This window comes from Pseudophryne corroboree, chromosome 8 (genome assembly GCF_028390025.1).
Source record: "Pseudophryne corroboree isolate aPseCor3 chromosome 8, aPseCor3.hap2, whole genome shotgun sequence".
Taxonomy (NCBI): domain Eukaryota; kingdom Metazoa; phylum Chordata; class Amphibia; order Anura; family Myobatrachidae; genus Pseudophryne; species Pseudophryne corroboree.
The window spans coordinates 62,953,032-62,972,119 of record NC_086451.1 but is presented as its reverse complement, the minus strand read 5'-3'; the positions used below and the strand labels follow the sequence as shown (position 1 = coordinate 62,972,119).

General features: G+C 46.4%; 1 protein-coding gene across 2 annotated transcripts in view; it reads left to right on the top strand.

Moving 5' to 3' along the window:
• NUP188 (nucleoporin 188) overlaps positions 1–19,088 on the top strand; it is a 168,171-nt gene that overhangs the window by 46,105 nt on the left and 102,978 nt on the right. For both annotated transcript variants that reach the window (XM_063936489.1, XM_063936488.1), the window contains exons 8-21: positions 1,627–1,749; positions 2,847–3,058; positions 4,329–4,440; positions 4,522–4,722; positions 5,052–5,141; positions 5,722–5,787; positions 5,943–6,062; positions 6,142–6,268; positions 7,340–7,495; positions 7,595–7,721; positions 7,800–7,887; positions 7,970–8,040; positions 9,174–9,285; positions 9,371–9,491. In XM_063936489.1, the coding sequence (XP_063792559.1) occupies positions 1,627–1,749; positions 2,847–3,058; positions 4,329–4,440; positions 4,522–4,722; positions 5,052–5,141; positions 5,722–5,787; positions 5,943–6,062; positions 6,142–6,268; positions 7,340–7,495; positions 7,595–7,721; positions 7,800–7,887; positions 7,970–8,040; positions 9,174–9,285; positions 9,371–9,491 (1,726 nt within the window). The remainder of the gene's footprint in view (positions 1–1,626; positions 1,750–2,846; positions 3,059–4,328; positions 4,441–4,521; positions 4,723–5,051; positions 5,142–5,721; positions 5,788–5,942; positions 6,063–6,141; positions 6,269–7,339; positions 7,496–7,594; positions 7,722–7,799; positions 7,888–7,969; positions 8,041–9,173; positions 9,286–9,370; positions 9,492–19,088) is intronic.

Below are 19,088 nucleotides of genomic sequence, written 5' to 3'. Positions count from 1 at the left end.
CATCTGTCCCTTTAAGCAGTCCAGGTTAATATACTGTTATGCACCAGAATCCACCTGGACCATACTCTTAATATAGCGTTGTAATCCATGGATGAACATCATGCAAGAAACACACACCCCTACAACGAAGTCTGGTAGCTAGGGTGCAAAGAATAGGGATTATCAACTGGACCCTGCTGCACAGAATAGGGAATATTAACAGGACCCTCCTGCAGTTTCAGAATTCCTCAGGGTTCTAGCGTGTCACTTTGCCTACGGTGTGTCCCATTAAACAGGGTGGGTGTCCTCAGGATTAATCTCAATCCATGAGACGCCACTAGTAGCTGCTCTGATGCAGTTTCTCTGAGGCCACCAGTTGCAGATGAAGTGTGACAGCTAGACGATGTGATTCTGCCTTTTAACTGAACTGCAAGCAGGGAGGAACCCGCAGGTGCGCCAGCACTACGGTTCCCATATATTAAAACTAGATCAAAGTCATAACATTGCCGTATGCAGTTTCCCTAGCCTCTCTGGCCCACCAGTGTAAGGGTTTTAGTCTAATGTTCACAGTTCATCTATTATTACATTATGAACATGTCATGGGATCAGTATGAATTACCGGCGGTCGGGATTCCAGCTGTCAGTATACCGGCAGCGGCATCCCGGGCCACCAGTATGCCGGCAGCGGGGCAAGCGGGCTCAGTGGCACGCTGCGGTCACCACAGATTCTATTCCCACTTGGAGCGTCATGGACACTCATGAGTGGGAATAGCCCCTGTGCGCCGGGATTCTGGCAGTCGGCACTGTCGGCTGTTGGAATTCCGGCGTTGGTATCCTGACCGCCGGGATCCCGACAGCTGGCAAAGTAACTGCATCCCCATGGCACACTGTACCAAAACTGTAATACCTAAAACAGTTCTTGTAGCAAAATAAAATTTTAATATTAAAATAAAATTTGAGCCAACTTCTATTGTAAACTATGAGGTCATTAGTGATTGGTTAGTAATTTCATTTTATTACCTTAATATAGGGGGTAATTCATACCTGATCGCTGGGCAGTGATTTTTGCAGCCCTTCGATCAGATAGTCGCCACCTACGGGGGGAGTGTATTTTTGCTGTGCAAGTGTGCGAGCGCATGTGTAGCAGAGCTGTACAAACAGATTTTGTGCAGTCTCTGCGCAGCCCAGGACTTACTCAGCCGCTGTGATCACTTCAGCCTGTTTAGGACCGGATTTGACGTCAGACACCCTCCTGCGTTTTCCCAGACACTCCCTGAAAATGGTCAGTTGCCACCCACAAACGCCCTCTTCTCGTCAATCTCCTTGCGATCGCCTGTGCGAATGGATCCTTTGCACAGACTCGTTGCTGACCGTCGATCCGCTTTGCAGCTGTGCAAGGTGCCTGCGCATTGCGGTGCATACGCTTGCGCAGTTTGAGTCTGATAGCCCGCTGCGATCAGGTTTGAATTACCCCCATAGTCTCCTAGTATTTAAAACCGTTGAGAGCTAGAGAGAAAGACGTATGCTTAATGAGTCACAGGTGGTTCTGTACAAATTAGTATTAGTGCTTTCCACTTCTTAGATGACTGTCCTGCAGAGTTTCAGTGATGGGTTTTGCCTACAGTCTTCTGGCTTGTCCCTTTTTAGAAAGAGTTCAATGATTGCATGGATATGCTGGAGCAGGGGAAGTTAATAGAAAACTATTGCAAGCAACTGGAGAATCTCAGCAAAGAAGATGCGCCAACGTGGGAAACGCATGGGAACCTTATGGTATTTCAGTCGCTTCTTGTTTTCGCATTTCTACTTCCTGAGGCTAAAGAACATCTTTTAAATAGAGAATTATTCAAAGGAAAATTCAAAAGTGCATCTGAATGTACTCATTTCTCAGTCAGCCACTAGGGGACACTGGAACATGTTGACACTGGGGTTTTAGATGGGTGGCTATAGGGAACCTGGCACTGACATAACAGAATTAATAGGAACAATGCGGGATGTAAGACATGTAACTCATAAGTCAACACTGTAATATTCAGTGGTGAACAATTCTGAACTCTTTTATTTCTGTTAGTGACACACAGTATTTATTTTATACATATATAATTACACGCACAACACCTACATTACACACGTTTACCAAACATTCACATTCCATATCACAGTGCATGGATCCAAAAACAGTAGAAGTGCCTTAAGAGAAAAACAAATGCCAACCCACAGGTGTCCACGACACCCAAAGAGTGGGAATAGAACCTGTGGCAAGCGCAGCTAGCCTGCAAGGGGCATTGTTGTGCTCGCCCCCTGCTGGAGATGTTAAAAGAAAAAAGCGAAATAGGTAAAGAAATTAAAAATATTGTTGGATGGAAATACAAAAAGAAAAAAAATGGTAGGAAATCGAGAACAATGATGTACAATAATAAAAGAACAGATATATAACATACAGGAAAATAGTGCATGGTAGTGTAAATTAGTGAAAACTTTTCTATTACTTTTTTTTATATTGAAGTTATTTTCCCTTTAGCTGACTTGATAAAGCTATGGTACTAGGATAATATATTTTTCGTCTGCCGGCATTTTTACCGTTTAGGATCCTGGCGTCGACATGCTGACCCCTGGGTCCCCAAGCACTGGTAACATAACCGCATACCGGTTTAGCTATAGCAGCAGTGTCTTCTAGGTGGTGGGACAATGCAAAGAGGACATGCCAGCTTTAGAGACGTTCTAGGCTGTATATTTTTGCCTTGGTAATATAGTAACATTTTGAGTAGTGAGGCGTTTGGCAACCGCTCTACGATATAAGCTGGTTTGTGCGAGCGATAATTATGCATGTGTAGATAACTCCTGTCTGCCAATGTCTCTTTGTCGAATAGACGGAGCGCCAGGTGTCCCGCTGGTTCACGCATTGTCTCCGGGAGCAGGCCATGCTGCTGGAGATCATCTTCCTGTACTACGCCTACTTCACCATTTCCCCCACCAAGCTCTTGGCGCTCACTAGGCTTTTCAAGGAGCAAGGCTTTGGGCGCAGGCAACAAAATCGTCACTTGGTGGAACCAAGCCTGGACCCTTTAATAGACCGAATCGGGTGAGCGTTCGTGAGTCTCTCATTGAACATGCTAGTAAAAGACCTATGTTCCAATAATGTATAGTTTCCTTGATTGTTGTCTTAAAAAATATACTTCATAAATGTAAGGTTGTCTGTTTTTTTTCTTTAATGAAAGTGTTTGATAGATTACGTACTCATGTTCAGCCTGTAGAGGGAGCTGTTGATCACCTTTACCTAAGAGGGATGTTAGTTGACATGAGAAGCGATATCTCTGTATTTGTTGTGCTCACAAATATTAGGGAATTACTGTACCTGTCACCATCACAGCTATTGGGATATTTTGAGATCTTGGTAATGTTGAGAAAATATTAAAGGTGGACCTGGTTCTTCTGAGTGTTTTTAAGGTAGAGGGATAAGGAATGGCGTAACGTGAGGAGGTGCAAAGGAAAGGACACACGAGGAAGAAAGGGAAAAGGAGAGAGAAAAGAGATTGGAGTAGGATGGGGATTCATGGTCAAAGTCCAAGCAGAGTTGCCTATAGGCAATGACACCGGATGCGCTTAGAAATTACGGTGAAAAGTCCATGGTTCCCAAATGACCGTTCCTCAACAGATGAGTGTACCCCATACAATAGACTTGCTGAATTCTATTTAATGCTGGTTGATGGGGAATGGCCAGGCAGCTGGTAACTCACGGCTGCTCGCAGAGGCCATGTGCTTTATAAGATTTCTTTGAGTTGCTGATGGAACAGGAAGGGGAAAAATGTTTTGAGTTATCAAAAGAATTACATTTTTAATTGACGTAGTGTTCCCTCTAGAATGCGGGCAGGGCGCCGGATCTAAAGGGGCACTAGCGCGCGCTGAAAAGGGGGCGGGGTCATGCTAAATATGGGGCGGGGTCATCTCGGCTAATAAAAGGAGACGTGGGCGGCCGGCAGCGTCACTGTTGGGGGCGTGCCCAGCACCTAAGGAGGTGTTGGGCTTCCCCCAAGCGCTTTCTCAGCGTGAATGTATTACACGCTGTGAGGGCAGGAAGCGGGCGGCAGTTTTAGCAGGGCGCCGCAGAAAGGGCAGGGTGGGTTTTGCCCTTAAAAAATCAGGCAGGGCGCGGCGCCCTGCTGAAACTGCCTAGTGTGAACACTATGACGTGCAATCCTCACTGACCTTTAAATGTTCCCACGCCAAATGTAAAAAAGAAGCCTTTAAAGGAAGAGTTTCCTACGCTGACCCCAAGAGGATGGTAACATTTCATGCAATCTGGTAACCATTCGCATATATTATGTTTAGTTTTCCTAATTCTTGTTTTACAGGTACTTTGAAGTTCTCATTCTGTTGGAGGCAATAGATATGGACTCTCTGCAGGACTGTGCTTTCAAGGATGAAATCGAGCACCCATTTACCAAAGAGCAACAGTTCTGCAAGGTAAAGCTCTGCCTCCCTGTAACATAATTATGTTCATGCTGTCCAATGCCTGACTCCATGCCACTCATCCCACCTCAACAGGACATGGACAGTATCCTGTTGACCTTAGGGGATATCCCTCACCATGCGCCAGTCCTCTTGGCCTGGGCTCTGCTACGGCACACGCTGAACCCAGAAGAATCTGCTACAACCATCCGGAAAATGGGCAGTGCCGCTATACAGCTTCATGTCTTCCAGTATCTGACACGTATGCTACAAGCCCTTGGCAGTGGTGAGAATAATGTAAGTATCCTACCAATAAGCAATCGTCTATTTATATTCTTCCAAAACACGTCCAAGCACCATATTACATACGGCACCAGTCCGGTAGTTTTCCATTTACCCATTCGCTCAATAATAATACTGTACGACATAACTTTTATCTATAGCTCCAGCCTATGTACTAAGCTGTAAAGTGTCGGTAGTTATTGTCAGCCGGATACTTACGGTTGCTTTGTATTATGAAAGTTTTAATTGCTTTTTTAAAATGTCCCTTGCTTAGTGACCCTGTATTAATGAGCTACTTTCCATGTGGACTTTATGCTGTGTCTTGTGCTATGTGTATGTTGCAGTGCACAACCACCACAGCCTGTGTGTGCGTCTACAGCCTGCTGTGCTTTGTCCTCACCTCCCTGGAGGAGCATACGCTGGGGAAACAGCAGGTAAGTCTTACCGAGATCACTGCATGTAATCACCGTCTTTACCTGAGAGATCAATGGGAATATTCTGAAGGGTGCGGGATATACATTTTTTTTGTCCTTTTATTCATACTGCACCTTGTATTATTGTTGGCATTCGTATTATAAATGGAACAATGGTAAAAAAAAATGTATTTATAATCCATTGATTCAAATAAACAACCTTATATTTTGGGTGAGAGAGAGCTCAAACAGACCTGCTTCTACAGTATGTCAGATATGTTTTGATTTTGTTTTGGATCAAGTCTGATTGTTTCAACTGTAATTGAAAGTGCTCTATTTCATCCATAAGGCAGCATAAAACGTTTAACAAAGTAACTTCTATATATTAAAAAAAATAAAAAAAATAAAGTTCATGGATATGAATTATAAAAACTACCCCAAAAAAATAATGTTGGACATAACTAGTAGTATTTTTTTTTTTTTTTTTTGTGACCGTTGAAGGCAAAAAAGGTCACTATATCTCCAGTAACGCCACCATCACTTGTACAGAGACATGGATTCTGTTTTAGTTGGTTAACCTTTTCTGTTGTCATTCCCTCAGGATATTATCGATACGGCTTGTCAGGTGCTGACCGCTCCAAACCTGTCTGACCTCTTTTGGAACACGGTGAGTCTGGATCTGTATAGGGTTGCCGTCTACCACACAACCAGATTATTAGTCAAAAGTCTGTTGTTCTATCTGCCCAATAAAGAGAGATTGAGGTCGCAGGATTTATGTGGTTAGTGGCCCAGGAATATCTTAAAGGCCTTTTCTGTCCCCAGGAGCCAACTACTGGATTGGGAATCTTACTGGACAGTGTATGTGGCATGTTCCCCTACCACCTGGCGCCTCTACTCCAGCTGTTCACTGCTCTCGTCTCCAATAGGGCTTCCGCTAAGAAGGTATAGGAGAAATAATTATTTGCATTTGACCCTGCAGACTGTTCAGGTTGTCCCATACGCTGCGATTTCTCCATTACAGGCATACTCCTTCCTGGATAAGATGTCGTTTTACACAGAGCACTACAAGCACAAGCCTCATGATGTCCATGCACACGATGACGAAACGCTTTGGAGGCGACAGACTCCTAAGTTGCTCTATGCGTTAGGTAAACACCTGCAGGGTATTGAATCAGTTGCTCATGACTGTGCCCCGGTTCAAGTGTTCATTAACTATGATGGAGTTTAAGCTCCACCCTCAGTAGTCAGGGTGGTTTAAATTTTAGAAAGAACTAAGGGGCAGATTTATTAAGCCTGGTGACGTGATAAGGCACCAGCCAGTCAGCTCCTGTCATGTTTCAAACCCAGCCTGTGACATGGTAGTAAGGAGCTGATTGGCTGGTACTTTATCACCGTGCAATTTATCACTTCACCATGTTTAATAAATCTGCCCTGAAGTCCCTTCCTTAAGGTTCTAGTTCATTAAGGTGGGTACACACTGGTAAATATATCTGCCAATCAATTGTTCGGCAGATATATCTATGGACGGATCGGGCAGTGTGTTGAGCACACACACTGTCCGATCCGTCGGGGATTGACGTCATGAACTGGGCGGGCGTGTACACACGCCTGCCCAGTTCAGCTGTCAATCACCACCGGCCGCCGCAGCATGTGTACGTACACACACAGCGACGCGCCAATATATCGGTAGATATATTGCGAACGAAGACGGTGCACTAATTGGGGTTACCCGTCACTTTACGAAGAAAACGACAGCAAAAAAAGTATAAAAAAAACCCCCTTCATGTCGACCTAGTGACCCAGTCGACCAATAGTGGTCAACCTAATGACTCATACCCGGAAAAAAAAAAGGTTTTTGTGCCACAGCACTTGTTAGCATGAGGCCCAATATACAAACCCATTCTGACCAAGCTGTAAGAGGTTTGGATTACTGACTGTAACTGTGTCGACACATCCTGGAGGTTGTATTTCTACTATAACTTAAGAACGTTATCTTCCCTGTTTGAAATGGGGCCCTTTTATGTTTCAGAAAACTGAAGGAATATGTACTAAGCCTTGGGTAGATCTAAAGTACCATCCAATCAGCTCCTAATTGCCATGTTACAGGCTTTTTGAAAAAAATAAGTTAGGAGCTGATTGGCTGGTACTTTCTCTCCACTTTATCCCTCTGCAAGGCTTTGTACATCTGCCCCTGAGTCTGACTAGTGTTCCTGTTTCAGGACTGGGACAGACCAACCTGCGTATACCTCAGGGGACCATCGGTCAGGTTATTTCCGACGAGCGCGGTTTCTTTGTTCGCTGGGAATACTCGTACAGTAGCTGGACCCTCTTCACTTGTGAGGTTGAGATGCTCCTGCATGTTGTGTCCACAGCAGGTGAGACGCAAGTGTATTGTCCTCGTCTTGTGCCTGTGTAAGTGCACTGACGTGTGCATCCGTTGCTGGTTACATTCTCCGCTCTTCTGTTTCTCCTAGATGTGATACAGCATTGTCAAAGGGTAAAACCAATCATTGACCTTGTGCACAAGGTCATCAACACCGAACTGTCCATAGCAGACTACCTCCTGCCCATCACATCCCGCATTTACTTGCTCTTACAGAGGTAGGTGAGCCGGTAAGGTTGTGACGCACTATAATGATAGAGCAGGATCTGGACACTGATGGGGTTTTTTCTTTCCAGGCTAACCACTGTAATGAACCCTCCTATGGACTTTATTGCTTCCTGTGTTAACTGTCTGACTGTGTTGGCAGCACGCATGCCTGCTAAGGTGGGTAAAGAATGGAAGCACGTGTCCTGGTCCAGTATACATGAGTACTGTTTTGTAAATGCTTTCTTCCATTCATTTCAAGGTTTGGACAGACTTGAATCACACAGGATTCCTGCCGTTTGCCGCAAACCCCATTTCGAGCCACATTATCAGGTACTGAATTCCCTGGATTTCCTAAGATTGGCGTCCATGAGCTTGATTGGTACCAGTGCGTTCCTGTGTGCTTCATAGCTCAGTTATAGCACCGGCTCCTAGAGGACTGGCCGGCTGCCGTATCGTGACATACCTTCACCCTTTAACCCCTGTATAACTTTAGTGACCAGAGTTATTGGATTTAAAGGGGATTGATGTTGACATGTGGACATGTTCATTATGCTGTCAACATGTAGACATTAACCTAAATCTAACCGAACAAGAACCCTAAACCTAAATCTAGCACTAAAATGTACTGTCAACATGCATAATATCATCATTCAACATTATGAGTCTTCTTCTTCTTCTCCTTCTCCTTCTCCTTCTCCTTCTCCTCCTCCTTCTCCTTCTCCTCCTCCTCCTCCTTCTCCTTCTCCTCCTCCTTCTCCTCCTCCTCCTCCTCATATTGAGCCACAGAACATTACAAAGTACATAAACTAAACCAGACAAAGGTGCCTTTGTAGTACAGAGCATAGCAGGTTATGGACATGGTTTATAGGGTTGGGGGTGAAATGTCAGGCAGTATGCCAGTGGTCAGAATACCGTCCATGGCATCCCGTTGCTCAGAATCCTGACAGGGGTTGGGAAGCAAGCTACCCCTCGCAGCCTATCCCTAACTCTCCCCGGTGGTGCCTAAACCCTAACCCCTTCCCACATCCTAACCCTCCCTGAGTGTTGGGGATTTCGTGTCGGGATTCTGGTGTCCGTCTTTAGACAGCCAAGATCCTGACCGGATACCGGTTTATAAATATCGCTGTAGAACCAGTCATAATGCTCAAATAGCAGCTGGGCAGCTGAACCCAAAGGTTTGCAGTGTCAGTGGGGAAGAGAAAGATGATTGTATAAAGCACATGAGGAAAGAGTGCCCTGCTTGTGTGACCTTACAGTCTAATGTTATACCTTCTCTCTTGCCATAAACCTGCCATGCAGTGTGATCTCATATTCCTTTATTGTTCAGCTGATTCTCAGGCCGCCTGTCTGTACTAATGCCTGTTGTATTGATCACTTAAAAACAGACTAAAAGTCTCAACTTTTAAAAAACAATCTAATTTTCTTTTTCCTTTTTGTTTTCGGTGGTGATTCTCGGGACACAGCATTGAGGGGATGAGTGCTGGAGGATATGGGACACTTCTGGGGATTGAGCAGTCCCAGGGGGAGTATAGCGTCACCATCTCGTTCCTCCGCCTTGTTACCACACTAGTAAAGGTATAATGCTCCAGAAGAGAAGGATGTGTCTTCGCATCAGATGTGAAAGCCTGTGTCTTATGAAAGCATGTTTTTGTACTTCCAGGGTCAGCTGGGCAGTACTCAGAGCCAAGGTCTTGTTCCTTGCATCCTGTTTGTGCTACGGGAAATGCTTCCTAATTACCACAGGTGGCGCTATAACTCTAATGGTGTGAGAGAGAACCTTGGTATGTGGCTCTTCATTTTCCAGTACATTTAATATTGCAACTGTTTTAAATGCCACTTTCAAAAAGAAAAGTTTATATTTGCATCCTCTATAGTCTTCTGTCAGTTGCAGTATAGTGTGTGTCTTTTATTTTATGTCTTTGTGGTGGTGGTGGTGGTGTTGTTTTTTTTTGTTGTTGTTGCCCTTTAAGCCTCTAACAAATTTCTCTGAGTAGTGCCTGAAGACTTTAAAGCTCGATGAGTTGTTTCCTTCTTAAATAATTAAGATATTGCTTGTACTTGACTCATAGATACTAGCTGTGGCTATTAAATAATGAGACTACTTGTAAAAAATAAATCATACTGCGTGAATTAAAAGGGAGTGGGGGAACATTTAACTTTAGACTATCCCAAAATGGATTTAGTGTCCCCCTTCTCGCGCAGAAGTTATGTTTCTCTAACGTCCTAGTGGATGCTGGGGACTCCGTCAGGACCATGGGGAATAGCGGCTCCGCAGGAGACAGGGCACAAAAGCAAGCTTTTAGGATCACATGGTGTGTACTGGCTCCTCCCCCTATGACCCTCCTCCAAGCCTCAGTTAGGTTTTTGTGCCCGGCCGAGAAGGGTGCAATCTAGGTGGCTCTCTTAAAGAGTTACTTAGAAAAAGTTTTTAGGTTCTTTATTTTCAGTGAGTCCTGCTGGCAACAGGCTCACTGCATCGAGGGACTTAGGGGAGAGATTTTCAACTCACCTGCGTGCAGGATGGATTGGATTCTTAGGCTACTGGACATAGCTCCAGAGGGAGTCGGAACACAGGGCTCGCCCTGGGGTTCGTCCCGGAGCCGCGCCGCCGACCCCCCTTGCAGACGCTGAAGATGAAGAGGTCCGGAACCAGGCGGCAGAAGACTCTCAGTCTTCATCAGGTAGCGCACAGCACTGCAGCTGTGCGCCATTGTTGTCAGCACACTTCACACAGCGGTCACGGAGGGTGCAGGGCGCTGGGGGGGGGCGCCCTGGGCAGCAATGTATAATACCTGTATGGCGAAAAATACATCACATATAGCCCTTGAGGCTATATGGATGTATTTAACCCCTGCCAGATATCTAAAACTCCGGAGAAGAAGCCCGCCGAAAAGGGGGCGGGGCCTATTCTCCTCAGCACACAGCGCCATTTTCCCTCACAGAAAGGCTGGTGGGAAGGCTCCCATGCTCTCCCCTGCACTGCACTACAGAAACAGGGTTAAAACAGAGAGGGGGGGCACTGATTTGGCGATATGTATATATATTAAAATGCTATAAGGGAGGAACACTTATATAAAGGTTGTCCCTGGATAATTATAGCGTTTTGGTGTGTGCTGGCAAACTCTCCCTCTGTCTCCCCAAAGGGCTAGTGGGTCCTGTCCTCTATCAGAGCATTCCCTATGTGTGTGCTGTATGTCGGTACGTGTGTGTCGACATGTATGAGGAAAATATTGGTGAGGAGGCGGAGCAAATTGCCTGTAATGGTGATGTCACTCTCTAGGGAGTCGACACCGGAATGGATGGCTTATTTATGGAAATTACGTGACAATGTCAACACGCTGCAAGCCGGTTGACGACATGAGAGGGCCGGCGAACAAATTAGTATCTGTCCAGGCGTCTCAAACACCGTCAGGGGCTGTAAAATGCCCATTTACCTCAGTCGGTCGACACAGACCCAGACACGGACACTGATTTCAGTGTCGACGGTGAAGAAACAAACGTATTTTCTTTTAGGGCCACACGTTAAGGGCAATGAAGGAGGTGTTACATATTTCTGATACTCCAAGTACCACAAAAAAGGGTATTATGTGTGAGGTGAAAAAACTACCTGTAGTTTTTCCTGAATCAGATAAATTAAATGAAGTGTGTGATGATGCGTGGGTTTCCCCCGATAGAAAATTATTGGCGGTATACCCTTTCCCGCCAGAAGTTAAGGCGCGGTGGGAAACACCCCTCAGGGTGGATAAGGCGCTCACACGCTTATCAGAACAAGTGGCGGTACCATCTACGGATAGGGCCGTACTTAAGGAGCCAGCTGATAGGAGGCTGAAAAATATCCTAAAAAGTATACACACACATGCTGGTGTTATACTGCGACCAGCGATCGCCTCAGCCTGGATGTGCAGAGCTGAGGTGGCTTGGTCGGATTCCCTGACTAAAAATATTGATACCTTTGACAGGGACAGTATTTTATTGACTATAGAGCATTTAAAGGATGCATTTCTATATATGCGAGATGCGCAGGGGGATATTTGCACTCTGGCATCAAGAGTAAATGCGATGTCCATATCTGCAAGAAGATGTTTATGGACACGACAGTGGTCAGGTGATGCAGATTCCAAACGGCACAAAGATGTATTGCCGTATAAAGGGGAGGAGTTATTTGGGGTCGGTCCATGGGACCTGGTGGCCAGGGCAACTGCTGGAAAATCCACCGTTTTTTACCCTAAGTCACATCTCTGCAGAAAAAGACACCGTCTTTTCAGCCTCAGTCCTTTCGTCCCTATAAGAGTCATATCTGCCCAGGGATAGAGGAAAGGGAAGAAGACTGCAGCAGGCAGCCCATTCCCAGGAACAGAAGCCCTCCACCGCTTCTACCAAGTTCTCAGCATGACGCTGGGACCGTACAGGACCCCTGGATCCTACAAGTAGTATCCAAGGGGTACAGATTGGAATGTCGAGAGGTTTCCCCCCTCGCAGGTTCCTGTAGTCTGCTGTACCAATGTCTCCCTCCGACAGGGAGACAGTATTGAAAACAATTCACAAGCTGTATTCCCAGCAGGTGATAATAAATTTACCCCTCCGACAACAAGGAAAGGGGTATTACTCCACACTATATGGTGGTACTGAAGGCTAGGTGAGACCTATTCTAAATCTGAAAAATTTGAACACTTACAAGGGTTCAAATCCAGATGGAGTCACTCAGAGCAGTGATAGCAAAGAACAAGGGGACTATATGGTGTCCCGGGACATCAGGGATGCTTACCTCCATGTCCCAAAATTTGCCTTTTCTCACCAAGGGTACCTCAGGTTCGTGGTACAGAACTGTCACTATCAGTTTCAAGACGATGCCGTTGGATTGTCCAAGGCACCCCGGGTCCTTACCAAGGTAATGACCGAAAGGAGGATTCGTCTTCAAAGAAAATGGACGACCTCCTGATAAGAACAAGGTCCAGAGAACAGTTGGAGGTCGGAGTAGCACTATCTCAAGTAGTTCTACGACAGCACGGGTGGATTCTAAATATTCCAAAACCGCAGTTGTTCCGACGACACGTCTGCTGGTCCTAGGGATGATTCTGGACACAGTCCAGGAAAAGGTGTTTCTCCCAGAGGAGAAAGCCAGGGAGTAATCCGAGCTAATCGGGATCCTCCTAAAACCAGGAAAAGTGTCAGTGCATCATTGCACAAGAGTCCTGGTAAAAATGGTGGCTTATTACGAAGCGCTTCCATTCGGCAGATTTCACGCAAGAACTCTTCAGTGGGATCTGCTGGACAAATGGTCCGGATCGCATCTTCAGATGCATCAGCGGATAACCCTATCTCCAAGGACAAGGGTGTCTCTCCTGTGGTGATTACAGAGTGCTCATCTTCTAGAGGGCCGCAGATTCGGCATTCAGGATTGGATGCTCGTGACCACGGAGGCCAGCCTGAGAGGCTGGGGAGCAGTCACACAAGGAGTGTGATCAAGTCTGGAGAATTCTCTCCACATAAATATACTGGAGCTAAGAGCAAATTTATAATGCTCTAAGCTTAGCAAGACCTCTGCTTCAAGGTCAGCCGGTATTGATCCAGTGGGATAACATCACGGCAGTCGCCCACGTAAACAGAAAGGGCGGCACAAGAAGCAGGAGGGCAGTGGCAAAACTGCAAGGATTTTTCGCTAGGCGGAAAATCATGTGATAGCACTGTCAGCAGTGTTCATTCCGGGAGTGGACGACTGGGAAGCAGACTTCCTCAGCAGGCACGACCTCCACCCGGGAGAGTGGGAACTTCATCGGGAAGTTTTCCGCATGATTGTGAACCGTTGGGAAAGACCAAAGGTGGACATGATGGCGTCCCGCCCGAACAAAAAAATGGGACAGGTATTGCGCCAGGTCACGAGACCTTCAGGCGATAGCTGTGGACGTCCTGGTAACACCGTGGGTGTAACAGTCGGTGTATGTGTTCCCTTCTCTGCTTCTCATAACCAAGGTATTGAGAATTATAAGACATAGAGGAGTAAGAACTATACTCGTGGCTCCGGATTGGCCAAGAGGGACTTGGTAACCGGAACTTCAAGAGATGCTCACAGAGGACTAATGGCCTCGGGAGCTAAGAAGGGATTTGCTTTCAGCAAGTACCATGTCTGTTCCAAGAGGAACCGTGGCATCGGCCTTTAAGAAAGGACCTGCTCCAGCAGGGACCTTGTCTGTTCCAAGACTTACCGCGACTGCGTTTGACGGCATGGCGGTTTGAACGCCGGATCCTAAGGGAAAAGGCATTCCGGAAGAGGTCATACCTACCCTGGTCAAAGCCAGGAAGGAGGTGACCGCACAACGTTATCACCACATGTGGTAAAAATATGTTGCGTGGGTGAGGCCAGGAGGGCTCCACGAAAAAATTTCAACTAGGTCGATTTCTGCACTTCCTGCAAACAGGAGTGTCTATGAGCCTCAAATTGGGGTCCATTAAGGTTCAAGTTTCGGCCCTATAGATTTTCTTCCAGAAAGAATTGGCTTCAGTTCCTGAAGTCCAGACGTTTGTCAAGGGAGTATTGCATATACAGCCCTTGTGTGCCTCCAGTGGCACCGTGGGATCTCAACGTAGTGTTGGGATTCCTCAAATCATATTGGTTTGAACCACTCAAATCTGTGGATTTGAAATATCTCACATGGAAAGTGACCATGCTGTTGGCCCTGGCCTCGGCCAGGCGATTGTCAAAATTGGCGGCTTTGTCTTACAAAAGCCCATATTTGATTTTCCATTCGGACAGGGCAGAACTGCGGACTCGTCCCCAGTTTCTTCCTAAGGTGGTGTCAGCGTTTCACCTGAAACAACCTATTGTGGTGCCTGCGGCTACTAGGGACTTGGAGGACTCCAAGTTGCTAGACGTTGTCAGGGCCCTGAAAATATATATATATATATATATATAATTCCAGGACGGCTGGAGTCAGAAAGTCTGACTTGCTGTTTATATTGTAGGCACCCAAAAAGCTGGGTGCTCCTGCTTCTAAGCAGACTATTGCTCGTTGGATTTGTAGTACAATTCAGCTTGCACATTCTGTGGCAGGCCTGCCACAGCCAAAATCTGTAAATGCCCATTCCACAAGGAAGGTGGGCTCATCTTGGGCGGCTGCCCGAGGGGTCTCGGCTTTACAACTTTGCCGAGCAGCTACTTGGTCAGGGGCAAACACGTTTGCTAAATTCTACAAATTTGATACCCTGGCTGAGGAGGACCTGGAGTTCTCTCATTCGGTGCTGCAGAGTCATCCGCACTCTCCCGCCCGTTTGGGAGCTTTGGTATAATCCCCATGGTCCTGACGGAGTCCCCAGCATCCACTAGGACGTTAGAGAAAATAAGATTTTACTTACCGATAAATCTATTTCTCATAGTCCGTAGTGGATGCTGGGCGCCCATCCCAAGTGCGGATTGTCTGCATTACTTGTACATAGTTATTGTTACAAAAAAATCGGGTTATTATTGTTGTGAGCCATCTTTTTTAGAGGCTACTTCATTGTTATCATACTGTTAACTGGGTTCAAATCACAAGTTGTACGGTGTGATTGGTGTGGCTGGTATGAGTCTTACCCGGGATTCAAGATCCTTCCTTATTGTGTACGCTCGTCCGGGCACAGTACCTAACTGAGGCTTGGAGGAGGGTCATAGGGGGAGGAGCCAGTACACACCATGTGATCCTAAAAGCTTGCTTTTGTGCCCTGTCTCCTGCGGAGCCGCTATTCCCCATGGTCCTGACGGAGTCCCCAGCACCCACTACGGACTATGAGAAATAGATTTATCGGTAAGTAAAATCTTATTTTTTCCCGTGGGTCGTAAAAATGCTTAGTTCAAAAGTAGAGCAGCGTATTAGCGTAAAAGTTTGTTAATAGTGTATATTCTAGCGCCCTGCATCTGTCACTCCCTGCGTACTTCCTCTTTCTTGCCTGGGGTGCCGCTCACTGCCCTGGTGCTACTAGCACACTGTGGTCTGTATCTCAGCAAATTCGGATTTCTGGAGATCCAAACAGCACATCTCTAGTTCCAAGACTTATCACTGCTGAGCAGAAAGGAAATTGAAAGTGAATTTGTACATAGATTTGGAACAAATTCAAGCGGATTTGCATTTTTTAGTTATTACCTGTGATAATACATGGATCTTCCTATACGATCCTGAGACAAAACGTCAGTCCATGTACTGAAAAACACCATTACCAAGAATGAAGAAAGTTCTTCGAAGCAAATCCAAATGCTAATTGTTTTCTTTATCAAGGGTGTTATTTTGGCAGACTGGGTACCATAAGGCTCAACAGTGAATCAACATTAATCCAAAACTGTTCTAGCAACTTTGCTTTAAAGAATCATAAGAAAGAGGCCAGAGTTGTTGAAAAATGGTTTCATACTCCCTCAGGACAATACACCAGCCCATATAGCTCTCTCTGTGAAGCAGTTTTTGGCAGAGAAACAGATTGCAGTGCTAGAACACCCTCCATACTCCAGACCTTGCACCTTGTGACTTCTTTATTTTCTTTTTCATCTACTAGGGGTCACTGGAGTACTCTTGGGATATGGACGGCTTTAGCAGAACAGAGCACTGAATATTTAAATTTAGTTACTCTCCTCCCTTCCATATTCCTAGAGTACCTCAGTGTTTTTTCTGTGCTCACAGCACTAACGAGGCTTGTGTGGAGCTCCCACACTTACTTTGAATATTTTATTTTTGATTTTAATTTTTACTTTTTCTTTTTAACTTCAGCACATTCCTTCCCAGTTTATAAAAAAAAACGTGGGTCCGGGATAGTGCCCGCTGCACAGAGGCAGCGCATGGCGTGTCGGTCCTCACAAAGAGCACCCTCACAGCCACACGCAGCTCACTCACTGACCTGCAAGAGCTGGACGGAGCTTACAGACAGAAGCCCCGTCATAGCCCTCACTACTGGAGACAAGGTATGCTGGGGGGACGGGGCGGTCAGCGCACGCTGCCGCCCTGCTGTGTGTGTGGTCCGTGTATATCACCGCCGCCCGCACCCACCGCTAATTACAGGCCGCCCGCCCAGCCGCTCTGTCCACGCTGTACGGGGCTCAGCGCCCGCCCCAGCCGTTTCGACCGCCGCAGCACAGGCGCTCCAAGAATTGGCCGCCGCTCGACACGAGCGGGAAGCGGCAGGATCTGAGTCTCGGGTGAGACCGCCAGAACTACTGGAGGGGTCTCAGCCTTGCCAAAGGTCCAAGTCCACTTTGGGTAGAAGGGATAAATTTAATTTGTCTTATGATTTACCAGTTTCTGCTTTGTTGCATTCTGACGATTCTATGCCAGACCTCACTGCGCAAGAGGAGGGTGAGGAGGGCGAATTAGACCAGCAGTCAGATAGTGAAGATTTTGACAGCCCAGGCATTGATAATCTTATCAGGGCAGTGCGTCTGTATCTGAAGTTTACAAAGACTGAGGAGCCTCTGACAAATGATGAAGTCGTATTTACTAAACGACAGAGATCTCCAATGTTTTTTCCTGTTTCCGAATCTCTTAATAAGATGTTAGTAGAAACACGGAAGAATCCGAATAAACGGTTTTCTATACCTCGCTGATTTAAGTCTAGTTACCCGTTTCCAGAGTCTGTGACATCTACATGGGAGAATCAGCCAATGGTGGATTCATCTGTGTCAAAACTTACAAAAAAAAAAAATTAACCATACAAGTACCAACAGCTACTACGCTTAAAGACGCTTCAGACCGTAAAAGAGAAGCTATGCTAAAGTCCATGTATGTGGCAGCAGGAGTGTTGCTTAGACCTGGTTTGGTTGGCATTTGGGTAACTAAGGCGCTAATGGTATGGATAACAGAACTCAAGTCTGGTCTACATGACGATCACCTTATACTTCTCGCTGATCAAATTTGTGAAGCTGCTGATTATCTATGCACAGCTTCTACTGACGTCTGTCAGCTCAGTTCTCGCCTTTCATCGTCGCTAGTTTCGGCACAACGAGCACTCTGGCTGCGTTCTTGGCAAGCGGAGGCAGAGGTCAAAAGAGGTATAGAGGCGTTGCCTTACGGTGGCGAGAAGTTGTTTGGTCCTGAATTGGACAAATGGATTTCTGAGGCCACGGGAGGGAAGTCTGTTTTCCTACCATTGCCTCCAACGGTACCTAGACTAAACTACTCTGGCCCGGCGTTCAAATCCTTTAGACCTCAGACCTTTCGAGGCCGTGGTAGAGGAACAGCCACGTCTGGTAGACAAGGTCGAGGACGTGGTTTTCAACAAACCAACACCAGTCGTCAGGACGCTAAGGTCACCGACAAGCCAGTGGCATGACTGGCTCCCAGCCCATCTCGGATCTCCAGTTGTGGGAGCACGCCTTCAGACGTTCCATTTGGCGTGGTTCCACACATCCACAGATGGTTGGATCCACAATTTAGTACAAGATAGAGTTCGACTTTCTCCCGCCACTGCGGTTTTTCAAGACAGGACTGCCTGTGTCGGATAACAAGAGGGCGGTTCTGCAAATTGCCATTTAGTCTCTGCTGGATTCAGCAGTTTTGATTCCGGTCCCTGTACACCAACAAGGTCAGGGTTATTATTCCAGTCTGTTTGTGGTACCAAAGCCGGATGGCTTGGTCAGGCCAATATTGAACTGGAAGGGCCTCAATCAGTACGTCACTTACTACAGATTCAAGATGGAATCTCTGCGGTCAGTAATTGCAGGTTTACAGCCACAGGAATTCATGATTGCGCTGGATCTCAAGGATGCGTACTTACACATTCCGATTTGGCCACCTCATCAGAGGTTCTTGTGGTTTGCGATACGGCAGAACCTTTACCAGTTTCAGGCTCTACCGTTTGGCCTCTCGTCAGCGCCTCGGGTATTCACCAAAGTGATGTCTGTGATGATAGCTCATCTCAGATCCCTGGGAGTGATAATAGTTCCGTACTTGGACGATCTGATCATCAAAGTTCCGTCTCAACAGATGCTCCTCCAACATGCGTTGCTAACGTACAATGTACTAGTTCAGCACGGTTGGATTGTCAACTTCAAGAAATCACATCTGATTCCGTCTCAACAACTTCAATTCCTAGGTATGATTCTCGATACGGTAGATCAAAGAATTTACCTACCAGAACAGAAAGTACAGATTATTCGTCGTCTGGTACAATTAGTGCTCAAGCCACGCACACTCTCGGTACATTTGTGCATTCGCCTGTTAGGCACAATGGTGGCGGCTTTCGAAGCGCTTCAGTTCGGAAGATTTCACTCGCGTCCTTTTCAACTGGATGTGCTTGCACAGTGGTCGGGCTCGCATCTGCAGATTCACCACAGGGTGAGGTTGTCACCACGGGCCAGAGTATCTCTACTCTGGTGGCTCAAAGTACACAATCTAACCGCAGGGAAACGGTTTGGCGCCTGGAAT